Source organism: Lontra canadensis, unplaced genomic scaffold (genome assembly GCF_010015895.1).
Source record: "Lontra canadensis isolate GAN:19392208 unplaced genomic scaffold, GSC_riverotter_1.0 scaffold54, whole genome shotgun sequence".
In the NCBI taxonomy this organism is placed as follows: Eukaryota; Metazoa; Chordata; class Mammalia; order Carnivora; family Mustelidae; genus Lontra; species Lontra canadensis.
In genome coordinates, this window is record NW_022631048.1 from 601555 (window position 1) to 617254 (window position 15700).

The following is a 15700-nucleotide window of genomic DNA, read 5'->3' on the forward strand; positions in this document are numbered from 1 at the left end:
ACCACTTCAAAGAAAGAATTGGATATAGAGGTGTCAACTTCAAGTTTAAAATGTCTTTTTCCTTTAACTGCCTAAAAGTGGAGTTCACTCAATTTCTTACAACACAGCTGAACTAGACGCTTTGGAATCTTTTTGACTCCCCTACCAAGATCGACTCTCACATACTATCCACACTTCCTCTTGACTGAACTTGAGAAGCATTTCCTCTTTGTCTTCTGCTCCTGCCTAGCCCAGGCACCTACATTCCTGTTATCTCTTTAGTGGCTTGCACTAGAACTTCCTGCCATGGGTCTCTCCTTCCAGCTCATCTGTCACCAACCCCTGTGCCCACTCCCCATAAGCATGCCTTTCGCTGGCTCCCCAGTGTCCATCAGATCAAGTCTAAACTGTCTGGTTTGACACATTCGTAGCTCTACAACCTCACCCTAGTTCTTCGTCCAGCCTCATTTTCCCAGCTTCCTCCACATTCCAGCCACACCCTGAGCCTCCCAGCTGGCCAGCAGAATGTGTGTGCCCCTTCATCACTCAGTCTCTTCCCAAAGACTGGGGCAGCCTCTGCCTAGATTTATCTTCCATATTTCAATCTTCAAGATCCCAAGCAAAGCCGTTCCCGACTTATCATCCATTCCTCCGGGCTCCTGTAGCACTCAGCCCCCACCCAGACCAAAGCAGTTGTCCCCAGTGTTGACAGAAGCTTAGAGCTTCAAAATGAGAATGAGTTCTTCTGACCACATACTTCTGTGTTACTCTTTTCGAAAGTAAAACACCATTTAAGAAACAGTCTGGCTTATCATATCAAGGTGGAATACACAGTGGATTATATGTTAGAAAAAAAAATAGGAACACTTTAGTTATCCTACAAAATCTGCCAAAACTCATGTAGTATTAACACGAAGGCAAGACGCTTAACGTACTCTCTTGGTTGGTAATACAGCTTTGAATTTCTACTTTAACAGCAAAGCTCAACTTAAAATCCTCCTAAGGTTTACATGCTCACATATACACCACTTTCAATTACATTAATTATACTACACCTGGAAATTTCATTTCATTTGGTTGCAGGTTTCAAGAATAATGAAGAAAACAAAGACAATTTTGAGCAGTTAACACTTCTTTCTTGAACACACAAAATGAGAAGTTGGAAGAAAACATAAGGGAAAAACTTCATGACACTGAATGTGGCAATGATTTCTTGGATATGACATGAAAAGTACAGGGAGAAAAGCAAAAATAGATAAACTGGACGTATATCAAAATTTTAAAACTTCTATGCATGAAAGAATACACTCAACAGTGAAAAGGAAACCTATGGAATTGGAAAAATTATTCAAGTACTGTGAACTGTATAACTGAGATATGGAGATATATATTTTTTTCTTTTTTTAAAGATTGTATTTATTTATCTGACAGAGAGAGAGATCACAAGAAGGCAGAGAGAGAGAGAGAGAGAGAGAGAAAAGCAGGCTCCCTACTGAGCAGAGAGCCGGAAGCGGGGCTTGATCCCAGGACACTGGGATCATAACCTGAGCCAAAGGCAGAGGCTTAACACACTCAGCCACCTAGGCACCCTTATATTTTTTATATATTACATTATTTATATTCTTTATAGTGACATAGTTAAATCACAACTCTGTAGATCTGTATCTATATGTCAATACATCTATCCATCTATTCTATTCACAGGTTGCTGAATTATATATAAATACAATATGTATATCTCTATCCTTTTCTATCCATCCATCCATTTTTATCTGATACAGAATAATATCCAGAATATATAAAGAACTCCTCAATTCAAGAACAAAAACCAAAACCTCAATTTGAAAATGGGCAAAGAACTTGAACAGACATTTCTTCAAAGAAAATATATAAATGGCCAAAAAGTTTATGAAGAGATGTTTGATATCACTTAATCATTAGGAAAGTGAATGAAAACCACAATATCACCTCATAACTGTCAGGACGGCTACTATTAAAAAAAAAAAAAAAGAAAAGAAAAAACAAGTGTTGGCACGGATGTGGAGAAATTAGAACCCCCATGCATTCCTGCTGGGAACATAAAGTGGTGCAGTCTCTATGGAAAATGAGAAAATGGTATAGTGGTTCCTCAAAAAATTAAAAATAGAATTACCATGTGATCCAGCAATTCCACTTTTGGGTACATATTCAGAAGAATTAAAAGCAAAATGTCTCAAAGAGATACTTTTAAACTCATGTTCATTGTAACACTGCTCATAAAAGCCAAAAGGTAAATGCCACTCAAGTGTCCATCAGTGGGTGAACACATAAAATGTGGTATGGACATACCGTGGAATATTATTCAACCTTAAAAAAAGAGGCAATTCTGACTTATGTGACAAAATGGATGAACCTTAAGGGCATGCTGCTAAATGAAATAAACCAGTTCCCAAAAGACCAATACTGCATGATTCCACTTATATAAGGTTTCTAGAGCAGTCAAATTCAGACAGAGAAAGTAGAAAGGTGATTGCCAGAAGCTGGTGGGGGAATAGGGAGTTGTAATTTGATGGCACAGAATTTCTGTTTTGCAAGATAAACAAGTTCCGGAGGTAGGCTGCTCAGCAATGTGAATGTACTTAACAATGCTAAACTATACACTTAAAAGTGGTTAAGATGGCAAGTTTTTCAAAGATTTTATTTATTTATTTATTTAGAGAGCTCAAGCGCTGGAAGAGGGAGAGAGAGAACTTCAGGCAGACTCCACACTGAGCGTGAGCCCAAAGAGGGGCTTAATCTCATGACCCTGAGATCATGACCTGAGCCAAAATCAAGAGTCAGAGGCCTAACAATTGAGGCACTCAAGTGCCCCAATATGGCAATTCTTGTTATGTATATGTTATGTATATTTTATATGTATAAAATATGTATATTTTACCACAATTAACAATTTTTTAATTAAAATTACATTCAAACTTTAAAAATAATAGTTTCAGAAAAACCTAACGCTAGGGTCTTCTCAGTATAAAGGCCCAGTCTATAAGAAATGTGGCTTTCCTAAGGAAAACAGATAAACTGCTACAATTCATGGTTGAAAACACTAAACATTGTTGTTTGCAGAAATGGAAACTATCTGAGCACTTGAATAAAGAGGGAGAAGTACATGGAGGAAATGTCCGCCCTGTGAAAGGGGAACCAACAGTACAAAACCTAGTGGGGTGATAGAGGAAGAGGAGAAAAGGAAAAATAAAGATTTTTTGGCAACAGAACAGTGTCTTACAATCTCGAGCATGGATCTGGAAAGTGATTCAAATTGAGACACCCAGAACAAACAGCTCCAAAGACTGGATTATAAACCAACTCACCATACTAAAAAGCCCAAACTTGGCCTATCACCAGCCTGACTCCTTTGTTGGCCCATGAACCCACGAAAACCCAGATGGGAGAGTAACCACCCTGAGTCCCAGAGTCTCGGGGAGTCTCCCCAAGCCCTGCAGCTGAAGCCCCAGGCTGTAAGAGGAGACCAGCGCTCCTTCTAAAATAGAAGCTGAGGATCACTAGCTTTCGGGGAGGGCTTCCCACGTGCTAGGCACTGCACAACATGCTTTGCAAAGAGCAATCTCATCTAACCCTCAGGGCAACCCACAAGGCACACGTGAAGGAATTGAGGAACAGAGAGATTGCGTGCAAGGCCACAGAGCAGGTACAAAGTATGGCTGAGACATGAACCCAAGGCCTGCCTCCACAGTCCCTCTGTCCCAGCCGATGGAGAAGACACCAGAGCCAGCAGGAAAAATGATGGGAAGAGCCCAGATCTGGGGCTTGAGTTTGAACTCACGTCTGTGAACCAGCTGTCTGAGATTAGACGATCAGGTTACCTTTTGCGTCTCGGTTTCGGTTTCGTCAACTTTACAAGAATGATCCTCTCCTTCTATGTCTTTCCTAAGTGGTCAGCTCTTATTTCCTTCCTTCCTAGTTTTTGGTCCATTTCTATTCTGAGTTTTAAAAGTTCTGTTTTAAGATAGTTTTCTCTATCTGCAAATGCTTGTTTAAAGACATTCAAGTTATGATGGAGTGTTATGCTGCTGCTTGTTTCAGCTGAAAATGTTTGGTTTTCACTTGCTCTCCATACCATAGTTTTTTGAATGGACGCTCCCTGCCATCCCTGTTCAATTTTACGAGTCTCAGATTGCCAGGACAGCAACAAGAGGTGCTCCTATGAAGAGGACGAGGTTATCTGAAAGGTTTCCTAGGTCTCTTAGTTACACGGATAAATGAAGTGCATCTTCTTTAGGAAGTGGTACTTTTTCTGGGAGAGAGAGGGGATGCAAGTATCCTGATTTCCCGCTTCGTACCTTTAATTTCCTCCCCTTCCTGTAATGTCACCACCATGCTTTCAAGGGATGCCTCCCCTCTCTCTCCAGTACCAGCCTCATCCCAACACTGTCCCCTCTGGTCCCACACCCTGTCAAGCCCCCTCATTTAAATTCCCTAACAGCCAGTGCTCAGATCCAGCAGCTGTCAGACCTGTTCTCAGGACTGCCCATTCAGGGTGGGGCCGTTTCCCTCCTGGGGGAGGGGACACTTTTGCATGAAACCACTCCTGCTGGGACTCAGCTACAGTCTCTTCATCTCCAACTCGCCTCCTCTGGACTCAGCTCCAGACTCAATCCGGAGCTGGCTCTGCTGGTTTTGGATATGTATTCCCCCACTTACACTGAAGTTTACAGCACACCCTGTTTCCTGATTACGTTGGAGGGATGAGTTATGTGTGTCTCGTTTGCTCTCCTTGTGGATCCGTTTAGTATCAGAAGGATGTGTGGAAATATTTATTTAGGTGGCTGCCAACATCCTCTGAAATGAAATTCTTGGACAGGGCTCCAACACTGCAGAATTCTATACCAGTGTTTCTGAGAATATGGTTAACTGGAAATCTCCAAATATGAGAATGGGAAGCTAAATTGCTTTTCAGGATTTTATTAAAAATCAACAAGTATTGGGGCACCTGGGTGGCTCAGTGGGTTGAACCTCTGCCTTTGGCTCAGGTCAGGATCTCAGGGTTCTAGGATCGAGCCCTGCATCAGGCTGTCTGCTCAGCGGGGAGCCTGCTCCCCCTCTTTCTCTGCCTATTTGTGATCTCTCCCTATCAAAAAAAAAAAAAAAATCAACAAGTATTATACCGTATCTATAAGCAAATTCTGTAGTGCCTTATCAGGAGCCCCAAAGAGAGGATCAGAGATCCTCAGCAGCACAAATATTAGGAATCATGGCTCTACAGCCAAACTGCAAATGCACAGTAGCGTATCATATAAGATGTTCTCTAGAAGAATACGTTTAAACCCACCTTTTCCCTGAACAAGCAAACAAAATCCATATAATAACTGTATGCAGCATCAACCTAAATGTATAGACTCTATTGGTTACAGTCACATTGGTGTGAATTTCCAGCAGGTTATCATAGATATTTTTTCATTCCTCTGAGCTAAATGAAATATTAAAAGGAAAAAATGTAATTATTATTAATAGTCCACCCGTAAAATTGGTAGTTCACTAGTGTCATACTTAAATTTATATCTTACGCATAGTCTTGAAAATTTTTAAAAAATTTTTATTTTGGGGGCACCTGGTGGCTCAGTGGGTTAAAGCCTCTGCCTTTGGCTCAGGTCATGATCCCAAGGTCCTGGGATCGAGCCCCGCATTAGAATCTCTAATCAGCGGGGAGCCTGCTTCCTCCTCTCTCTCTGCCTGTCTCTCTGCCTACTTGTGATCTCTGTCAAATAAATAAATAAAATCTTTAAAAATTTAAAAAAAATCTATTTTTATAAATATATAAATATTTACATTTATTATATACTTATAACTATACCTTTATAAATATATATTATACATTTATAGATATATAAATATTTTTTATATATTTATTCTCCTTAAAATATAACCTTTAGCACAACTTAGCTCCTTAACAGTTTTTCAGGTAGTTACTTTCCTTCTTATTTTATGAAATAAACTATAATTTCCATGATTTAGAAATTACATCAGTGAACATGGCATATTCATTAAAAGAATGAAGAAAGAATAAATATTAGAGAACCTACAGTGGTTGTTTTAAAACAGACTGATTGATTTTTGAAACAGAGCCCACTCAAGAGTGGGGGAGGGGGGAGGGGCATAGGGAGAGAGAATCTTACAAGCTCCACACCCAGTGCGGAGCCCAACTTGGGGTTACGTCTCACAGCCCTGAGAGGACGACCTGAGCTGAAATCAAGTCAGATGCTGAACCAACTGAGCTATCCAGGGGCCCCTAAAATATAGATTTTTTTTTTTTTTAAGTGTCAAAATTAGTCTGTAAAACTCTGCATCAAAGTTCCCACTGCCAACAGACTTTGGGTTAAACTACTACTCAAGATCAGGAGAAAGCATTCCTTTTCCTGTTTAAGTCAATCCATTTAATATTTTTAAAGACAACTGTCACGTTCTTCCCCAAGGCTCAATCACCCATGGCCCTATTTTACCTCACCCCCCAATCCTCAGCAATGTCTCATTTAATAAGGCAGAACAAGATACCATGGCGAGCCAGAAATCCTCAGGCTCCCGAACCACCATCTTACCTCAGACTCATCTGTAGATTCCTCAAGAGACTCAGTTTCCTACAAAGCACAGAGGGGGAAAATAGTCAGAAGGATGACAAAAGAATAAAATACGGGAAAAGAGTCATCCCATCCCCACCATCCACATCCACCTGCCCTTTCTGGGAAGTAATCTGCAGCTACAGTTGAAAGACTCCACGCCTTGTGGGCCTCCCACAACTTCCCACATCTGGCAGGACTGAGATGGTTATTCCGGGGCCACTCAGACCCCCAGCTCCTGCTGACCTCCCTCGAGTGGACAGCAGGTTAACGAATGGCCTCAGGAACTATCGTGTGAGTACACAGAAAGCTCTTTCTTTCGCTAAAAATGGAAATAGGTCTGGCAAAGCAGCCTTACTTACTGATCTTGGAAGGGAAGAGGAAACTGCCATCTCAAATTATCTATAAGCCAATTTTTATACTGAAAAGCCCTTGTGCTATTAATTATTGTGCTATTAATCTGGTGAAGTCAAAATGATTGTCTCGCTTAAACAGCTTTTTACAAAAGAATTCCCTTAGAGTAGTACCTATCAGACATTGTGCAAACCACCTCCATAATTTACATTCACTCTTTAAACCATTAACTGGAAGACAAATTCTGCCATTTAACACAGTTTCCCCCTTGCTAGACAATGAATCTTGCTGCTCTGGAGAAAACAAAGCAAAAAGGGAAAAAATTGACTTGATCCCGCTAATCTCTCACCTGTCCAGTGAAAGAGAGAATCTGCTGATGCCATGCATCCTCAAAGAGGTCAGCAAAATGAAGATTTACTTAACGTACTTATAGATATCAATAGCAATAAAAGGTTACAACTAATATGCTGACACTGAATGTAAGCATTTTACAACGATCCATGAGATAAAGAACAAAAAAATGGGGCAAGGACATTTTAGATATGACTAGTATTTTTCAAGAAAAAAAAAATAAACATTTTAAAGCAAGTTAGATGCATATATTACTCGGCACAAGTTGTATAGCAGCAGAGACACAAATCTGGTGTTTGAAAAAATTTTATTTTCATTCATGGAAAATTAAGAAGAGCCTGGAAGGTGGCCGGCTGCCTGTGGAATGCCTTGTGGACAATATAGTTCCTGCTCTCAAAGGCCATCTGTAAAATGGGGATGAATGCTACCTAAAATTAAGAGTTTTATTGTACTTGTATCATTACCCATGAGGAATCTAAGAATCTGTTCTAAATCTCAACGTGGCCTATTTAGTTTGAATGTTCTTCTAAGTACTAGAAAATTCCCATTAATTTGGAGCTATAATCTCTCCACAGTAACTTTTTGTTCTTAGCACCAATAAGACACATAAAAAATCCAATTCTTCTACTACTTGACAGTTCTCCAGAGTTAATGACACGTATCATGCTTGCCCTTCTAAATTGTTTTTCCTCTGTGCTAACCATCCCCAGATCCTGGTTCTCATCCACTTACCATCCTGATCCTTCTCTTTTGGACACACTCCATTTATTATTAACAGTCACCATTCTGACATCTTTACTGAACATCTATTATATATATCTCCGCAATGCTAAATGCTTTGCATGTAGCATCTTAGAATTTCCTAATGACCCTCGAGGTAAGAACACTGAGGCTTAAAGGCTGAACTTAATGACTTCTGACACCCTTTCCGCCCCTGACTGTTCCTGAATATTGAGTTACTAACATCAGCAAAACGAGGCTTTGACAACCATGCCAGTGACCTGCACCTAGATTCCTATTCCCCAACTCAAGACTCTAAAAGGACACTGGACTGCTCTTTCCAGAAAAATTTCATTAAACCTAAGGAAATTTCTTATTTGAAATCCATTCAACTAGGTACAGGGGGGAAAGGGGCAAATGTCCCATTCATGTTCTTCATTAAAACAAAAGTATATGTCCCTGCCCAGCAACCCAAAACTCAAAATCCAATTACACTCTTGCTCTGTACTGAAAAGCATGCAGCCCCAGAATCCGACACCATGCGGCATGCAGCTCCCATAAAACCAAGTCTTCAGGGAAAACCAGGCTCTCAGAGAAGCTTCCTGGGGCTGCTGGTATCAGTGAGAATATTTACTCCAAGACACTCTCAAACCGACCCCCAGCACCAGCAAAAACCTCCCAAATGGAGCTGTGGCCTCAAGAGAAATCACATATTGTCCACAATCCTACCGAAGCAATGCATGAGTGATTTCAGGAATCAGTCTGGCCTCCTGTTTCTTAGCTTCATCCACTCAATAAGCCCCTGTGTTTAATGTTCTAGAGACTGAGGGGCAAACCAGAAGTTAGCAAGTGAATGTCCCAGGGAGGGATCCAAGAAGCTAGGCTGAACAGTGGGAAAGGTTACAATTCAGAAAGAGTCAGTGGTTTTCAAACATTTTTTAACTTCACACTCTTTTAAAGAACTTAAATCTTGAAAATATAAGTTACAAAACTGTGCTGTTCTCTAAGTGAAATAAACCAGACATATACTGTAGATTCCACTTATATGAGGCAGAAAGTAGAACAGAAGAGACTAGGGGTTGGGGTGGGGTGATAGGGGGATTAGTGTTTAATGGGTACAGAGTTTCAGTCTGTGATGACAGAAAGTTCTAGAGTTGGATGGTGGGGTAATGGCTGAACAACGATGCAAATGGACTTAATGTCGCCAAATCATACACTTAAAAATGGTTAAAGTGGTAAATATTATGTATATTTTACCACAATAAAAAAAAATTATGCTGCTCTGTTCGAAGCAAACATGATGAGCTAGAAGGCACAGAGTGATACAAACATGAAGCAGAACAAAATCTAGGCAACAGCTGAAAGCTAAACTCAACAACTTGTTCTGCAAACCAATCCTTTACACTCAATCATGTATCCAACAATCCTGGTGCCTTGACATGGCCCCTCTTGAACCTGTATACTATTGGCAGTGGGGGCGGTGTATGTGCAGAATCTGGGGAAGAAATGGAGGCTGGAGCCCCAGGAAGGTTTGCTCTGATGCCGGCAGGATGAAGAAAGACAGCACAGCCCAGGCCCCAGGCAATCAGCCTGGCTTGGGGATGGACCTGAAACACTCAATGGTGCACTGCCAACCTCTCTCCTTCCCTACAGACTGCATGACACAGCTAAGCTTAGTGGAAGACAGGGTGAGAGAGATCCAATGTCAGACACAGGCAGACATAAGAGGATATATTTGTGTGATACGTATCTGTTATTCCTGTATCATTGAGGCCTCAATTTCTAAAAGCCTGGTTGAGTAGCAAAGATGAAAGAGCACCTGGGGAGCAGGCAAGAGCAGGCAGACTCAGGGTACCAACCCCGTTGAGCCCCACAGGCTCAGCTACCACACTCATCCTAGTCTGCAAAGGAAGGAAAACCTGGATGTCTGCCCAGTGTGGAAAAAGGGACCAGCGAGGCGACCTAGTGACCCAGTACCAAATCTGACTGCATCACGATCACAGAAACTCAGTTTGGGGAACTGGCTAACACCCAGGCAAACACTCCATCTTCACAGTTTCTGATGCTGTCAGTCTACATAAGAGCCTCGAATCACAAGCATGTGGTAACAAAAACAATGAGGAGGGAGCAAGTGCCCAGAAGAAACAGAGGCAAGGGCGACTGAACAGCCAAGAATGGGGAGCTGCAAGAAACACAGAACCCCAGACCTGAGGAGGGCTCCCTCTCCGAAGTGGTGATGTGGGTACCAGAGAAACTACGAATAATCAGCTGGTGATGTCGGCCTTCAGTCAGCCAGCCCAGACACAGAGGAGAGGAAAAACTCATAATGCAATAAGCACGTCCAGCTAAGCCAATCTGTGACTACACTTTAGTTACACGATGGTAAAGAGTGGATCTTCCCAAAATTTCTGATTCTTTGTTTTAGCAAACTCTTGTCTGGCTTTATTTCTTCTGTGATTAGTGAAGTTGCTTTTAAAAGATCTCGATCAAACTATTAAAAAAAAGAGACTACTACATACTTGAGCAAAGCCCAAGTTTGAATAATAAACTATGTCGTCCGACATAGAAAGACACTTTGACCTGGCCACGTTAACATATTTTATCTCATTTCATACTCACAAGGGTTCTGGAAACTAAATGCCCCAGTTTGCAGGCAAGAAAACGGAGGGAAGTATTTGTTGGTTTGACTTATATTTTACACATGGGGCACAATCACGTGGGAGTATGCGTGCTCCTGAACTGCCGTCTGATAAACAGTAAATGTTCTATGATAAGGATAACAATTCCCCAAATTCTAAAATGTAAAGGGAAAATTCAAAAAAGGAACTCTTCTCTCTTGTCAAGGAATATGTGGTCTGACTGATCAAATATTTTAATAGACTAGGCTCCCTGATGGTTGGTTGGAAAATCGAAAGGGTACCCCGGGGGGGATGGCAGAGCAGGAATGTGGGAAATGTAATCTACAATACATTTGAATTACTAACTTGCAAAAGTTTCAAGTTAAGATAAAACAACACAAATTCCACTGCATCTAATTTATAATTTGACATTTTCAATTAAGAAGGCTATTCTCCTCCTAATGAATTCATTTAAACATTTTATTAAGCACCTAGTACCTGTAAAGCACTAGCCCTGTGAGAGATACAGACATAAGTAGGCTCTGTCCTTATTCTTGAAGACTCAGCAATCTGTAGTAGAGATAAGACAAATACACAAACAACCAGACTTCAAGCAGAATGTTATCCATAAAAGAGGTATGAACAAATACTGTTGGGCATCTATGATAATGAAGGTCACCTATAAATCACTTTAGAGCTAAGTGAAACTGCTGGTTAGAAGATTTCCAGGCAGAATAAAGGGTATTAGTCCATTCTGTGAACTATGTAATATACATGTAGTTATTTCTGCAAACTACCTTCACCATACCCAGCACAAAGATTTCCCAATGACTTCAAAAAATGTTCAATCATATCCAAAAAAATGATTTTCTAGTTTGAGAGCCTATGAACTACATTACATTATGTTAATTCAGTACAGATCTTACTATTTTGGTTCTTTCTAGAATTAAAGGGGAAAAAACCACAATCACCAAAGAATACAATGCTCAGAAAAGAGGAGAGATTTAGTTTTGTCTTGCGCATCATAAAGGGCTGTTTGTAGTGAGAGTGCATGATGCCAAGGAAAAGCTTCTTTTGACTTAACCCATCACTGTACCTAATTTTAATACACATCTCAGTTCATAAAGCGTTCCGGGGGGGAAATTATGTCAAGATTTTCTAAAAGGTTCAAAGTGGCAGAAGAGAACAATTAGCAATTTCATTTACCTCCCCTTTTGTGCCCTTTTAGCCTTTAAAAAACTATATACAAAAGGCCAGATTTTAATGGCTTCCTACTGTGAAATGCACAAATCAAGCAGGGTGAGAAAAGTCTAACCATCGTTCATCTATAAAGGACTGATAATATAGGTAAAATTATTTACTAGCTTTAAAAAATAAACAGGACAATTTGTGAATGTTTGCTTCTTTCTGCAATTGACAAAGTACTGGTCTTTTTTGAGAATGATAGTGAAAGGAGAATGAATGCCTGCTCTAACTGTATGCAGACTGTTAAAGTGTCAAGGTGAAATTATGACTTGAAGGACATTTATTAAGGTGATAAGGGGTCACTTTATTTCATAACGTAATAATAATAAAATAAGTAAAAATTAGAAGTTGGTTCTAGTTAAAAATTAGAATTAAATTAATAATATAGAATTAATAGAATTAACCAGTTAAAATGAGAATTAGTATTTTTTAAAAGGTGGGGTGTAGCATTTTAGTGAAAAATTGTGAACTCTTACGATAGAAGACTGGAGGCTTATTATAGATACAAGCCTGAGTAAGTTACTTTAGTTGTCTGAACTTCCATTTGCTTATGTGTACAATTCAATCATTTAACACATACTGTGGCACTATTCTAGATATCAGGCAAACAGCAGTGAACAATTCCTAGCCATCATGAAGCTTACATTCTAATGGGGAGAATATACAAAAATGAACATAGAAACATATAGAACAAATAACCGAAATTTTAAAACACACTATGTCAGATGGTGATGAGAGTTAAGGAGGAAAATAATGCAAGAGGTTTCAAAGAATGATCAAAGATGATCTCACTGAAAAAGATAACACTTGGACAAAGACATGAAAAAATTGAGGGAGAAAGCCCTATAGATATCTGGGGTAAAAAAAAGGGAGCAGCAGAAGTAAAGGCCCTGAGGTAGAAACATGCCAGCCTGTTGAATGAACAGTAAGAAAGCCAAGTATATCTGATGCCACCCAGTGACAGAAGGGAAGCAGAGAAGAGTAGTGGAAAATAAAGTCAGAAAAGGGAAAACGAGCATCTGGGACAAGGTTCTATAGGGCAACTCAAGTATCCTAATCAAGTCTGGCTTTTCCTCAGAGGGCAATGGGAAGCCATTACAATGTTTGGAACACAGCAAGTGCTTGTCCTGACTTATATATCAGAATAAACATTAACCATACAGAATTCTTTTGCAAGGACCAAATGTGACATAAAGGGTTTACACTGGAAAGTGCTATAAAAATTCAAAGCACTCTTATTATATCACTAACTTTCTACATGTGCTCTTTACATCAGACAACTTTGCCAAACTTCCATACAAAACACTACTAAATAAATACCAAGCGCTACTTTCTCCATTTTTACTACCTTCTATCTAAGATCTTGGCTTTTTACTACTAAGTCAGACTACAAATAAGCTATATTTCAACCTGAAAGACCAAGAGTGTGAAAACCAATCTCACCACTATCATCAAACCTAGCAATGACTCATGAAATTACATGTGCTTAAAGAGCATTTTTCCTTTAAAGTGACGGGATCAGAAAAGGGAGGCTTCAGTGGCTGGTAGCAACACTCCTGTTAACACAATGACCACCCAAACCAAATTTCTACCTTATTTCTTAATTACTGATATTTATCAAATGTACCCAAGGCAAATTTTCATTATGTAAATGAAGTATGTTACAAATGGTACAAATTATCAACTAGTTAAACTTCTTTTGTTATGGTACAGCTCACCATAAATCACTTTTTAGAAGCAATTATGGAAACTGATGACCCTGTTAATTTGTAAGGAAAAACACTGACAAACTGAAAGGGCCCTGGAAATAGGGGTGGGGGGGGTGTATTTCCTCACGTTCTGGCCTTTGCACTTTTCTGTCTTCTTGATTATCACTTTTTCATTTCAACTAACTTTTACTACCACTACTGCCTGTAGGAAAATAACTCTTATCGCCATCACTAACTATTACTCTAAACTCCAGCGCCACATTGCCAAGCGTGGACTGGCTTTGCCGCCTGATGTTCTGCCAGCAACAAATACTCTCACGCAATTCTTTGGCCTTACAGCCAAACTTTTACTAAGCACTTTAACTGTTGTACTAACTTATTCTTTCTTAAACCACTCTCATAGAACGTTACTCTTTTATCTCCATCTTAGATTTAAAGTTAAATAACTAGCCCAATGTCACATATTAAGAAAGAGAACCACCACGGGAACGTAGGTATTTTTGATCCAGAACAAATGCATTTAACACGGCTGCACGCCACAGCTGACTTAGCTTTGTACCTAAAAACAATAGGTACGAAACAAAAATCATCTCCTTTCTCCAAGCTAGCTCTTTTGCAAAGCAACTCTGCCTTAACTTCGACTGGAAAGGAACTTAAATTTCAATCACCTGGCCTCAAAACTCAAGCCATCTCTTACGCTTCCCCAAGAGCAGTCAGTCCCTGGGATAGCCAGGCTGCCTTCAAGCCAAAATTTCACGGAGGAAAGGCCACAGGGGCAGCTGCAAAGCAAGGCCGCCTCACCAACGCCGGGGGGTGCAGTCGGAGCGCTTCCCCCGCCCCGCCCCGGTGCCCTCCAAGAGCTGACATCCCACCCGCTCCTCTGCTCCCCAAAATGGACATTGCCAGCTGCGCGCCCCACCGTGGGCGACCTGCCTCGCCCTCCCGCAGCTCCGCAACCCATCACGCTCCGCTCCAAGCCCCAACCGGCTCATCCTCGCTTCTCAATCCCTTGCCTAACAGTTACAGCCTTTACCTGCTCCTCCGCTTCCGCCATGGTGTCCCCGGGGAGTCACATGACAGACCCGGAAATGAGGGAAACCGAGACACTGGGGCCCAGGGGCTGCTGGGAAATGTAGTTTCAGCAGCATCTGACGGGGACTTCTTTTACAGTTGGTGAGCAGATTGGGCCTCATCTCTGCTTCTGACTTTCCAAGCTCAATGGAGTTCTACTGTGCGGAATCTGAGCAGAACCGTTGTTAATTCTATGATTTATTTTACTGTTGCTCTCATTGGTCCCATGATTATGATATTATTTACTAATATTTATTATATATCAGGGCCTGGGGGTAGAGTTTTGGATGAATTTTCTCATTTAATCCTTCCGGCAATCCCTAGTGCTTTCCCCATTTATAGCAAATGCTGCTCAGTCTACAAGTGTTCTTGTCCTTTAAAAAAAAAAATGTTACGTGAATATAAAGCATACGTCAATCTTGGCAGTGGAGAATCAGATACAAATTTATATTTCAAAAATATTTGGTTAGCTTGTACTGCTTGCTGCTTTAAGTTGAAATCTTCTTTTGGCATCTGGACATTGAAGTTAAAAACTGTTGTTTCATTAAATTAATTGTTAAACTTTTATTGGATCTATTCTATAGGTAAATATTTAAGATAGAATATAAATTTGTCCTTGGTAAAATCTGTAAAACCATTGTATTTCTTTCATCCTCTCCATGTTTCTGGACATTATGAGCTCTTCTTTCTAATCCTCAGACATTTGTAGTATCTCATCCAAAAATAGACATTTTCTTCTTTCTGGTCATCTCCAGGAGGTGATAACTAGCAAAAAAGTGCCACAAATGACAATAGATGGTGGGTTCCCAGTGTCCTTTTTGCCTCCCGTGCCTCACTGACTCTGATCTAGAAGTAACTCATAAAAGGAGGTCTGTAACTGTAGCCTGGTAAACCCATGATTCCTGTGATCTAAGTAAGTGACCTCGTGTGAGACGCTTGTGTTTTCCCCAGGATTTAAATGGTCTTAGCCCCACCCTCTTTCTCTAATGCTTGCTGGGGTCCCTCTCCCTGTCTGCTGATCAGTCAGTCACAAAGGAATGATAAAAGA

The 15700-nt window shown here is 40.4% G+C and overlaps 1 protein-coding gene across 4 annotated transcripts in view; it reads right to left on the bottom strand.

The window, feature by feature from the left end:
* VPS41 (VPS41 subunit of HOPS complex) overlaps positions 1–14660 on the bottom strand; it is a 168946-nt gene extending 154286 nt beyond the window's left edge. For 3 of the 4 annotated variants that reach the window (XM_032874943.1, XM_032874941.1, XM_032874944.1), the window contains exons 1-2: positions 14615–14650; positions 6567–6605 (exon numbers count right to left, since the gene is read on the bottom strand). In XM_032874943.1, the coding sequence (XP_032730834.1) occupies positions 6567–6605; positions 14615–14635 (60 nt within the window). In that variant the 5' untranslated portion in view covers positions 14636–14650. Of the gene's footprint in view, positions 1–6566; positions 6606–14614 lie in introns of all 4 variants that reach the window. The other variant, XM_032874942.1, reaches the window with a different exon arrangement.
* Positions 14661–15700: the final 1040 nt, after the last annotated feature.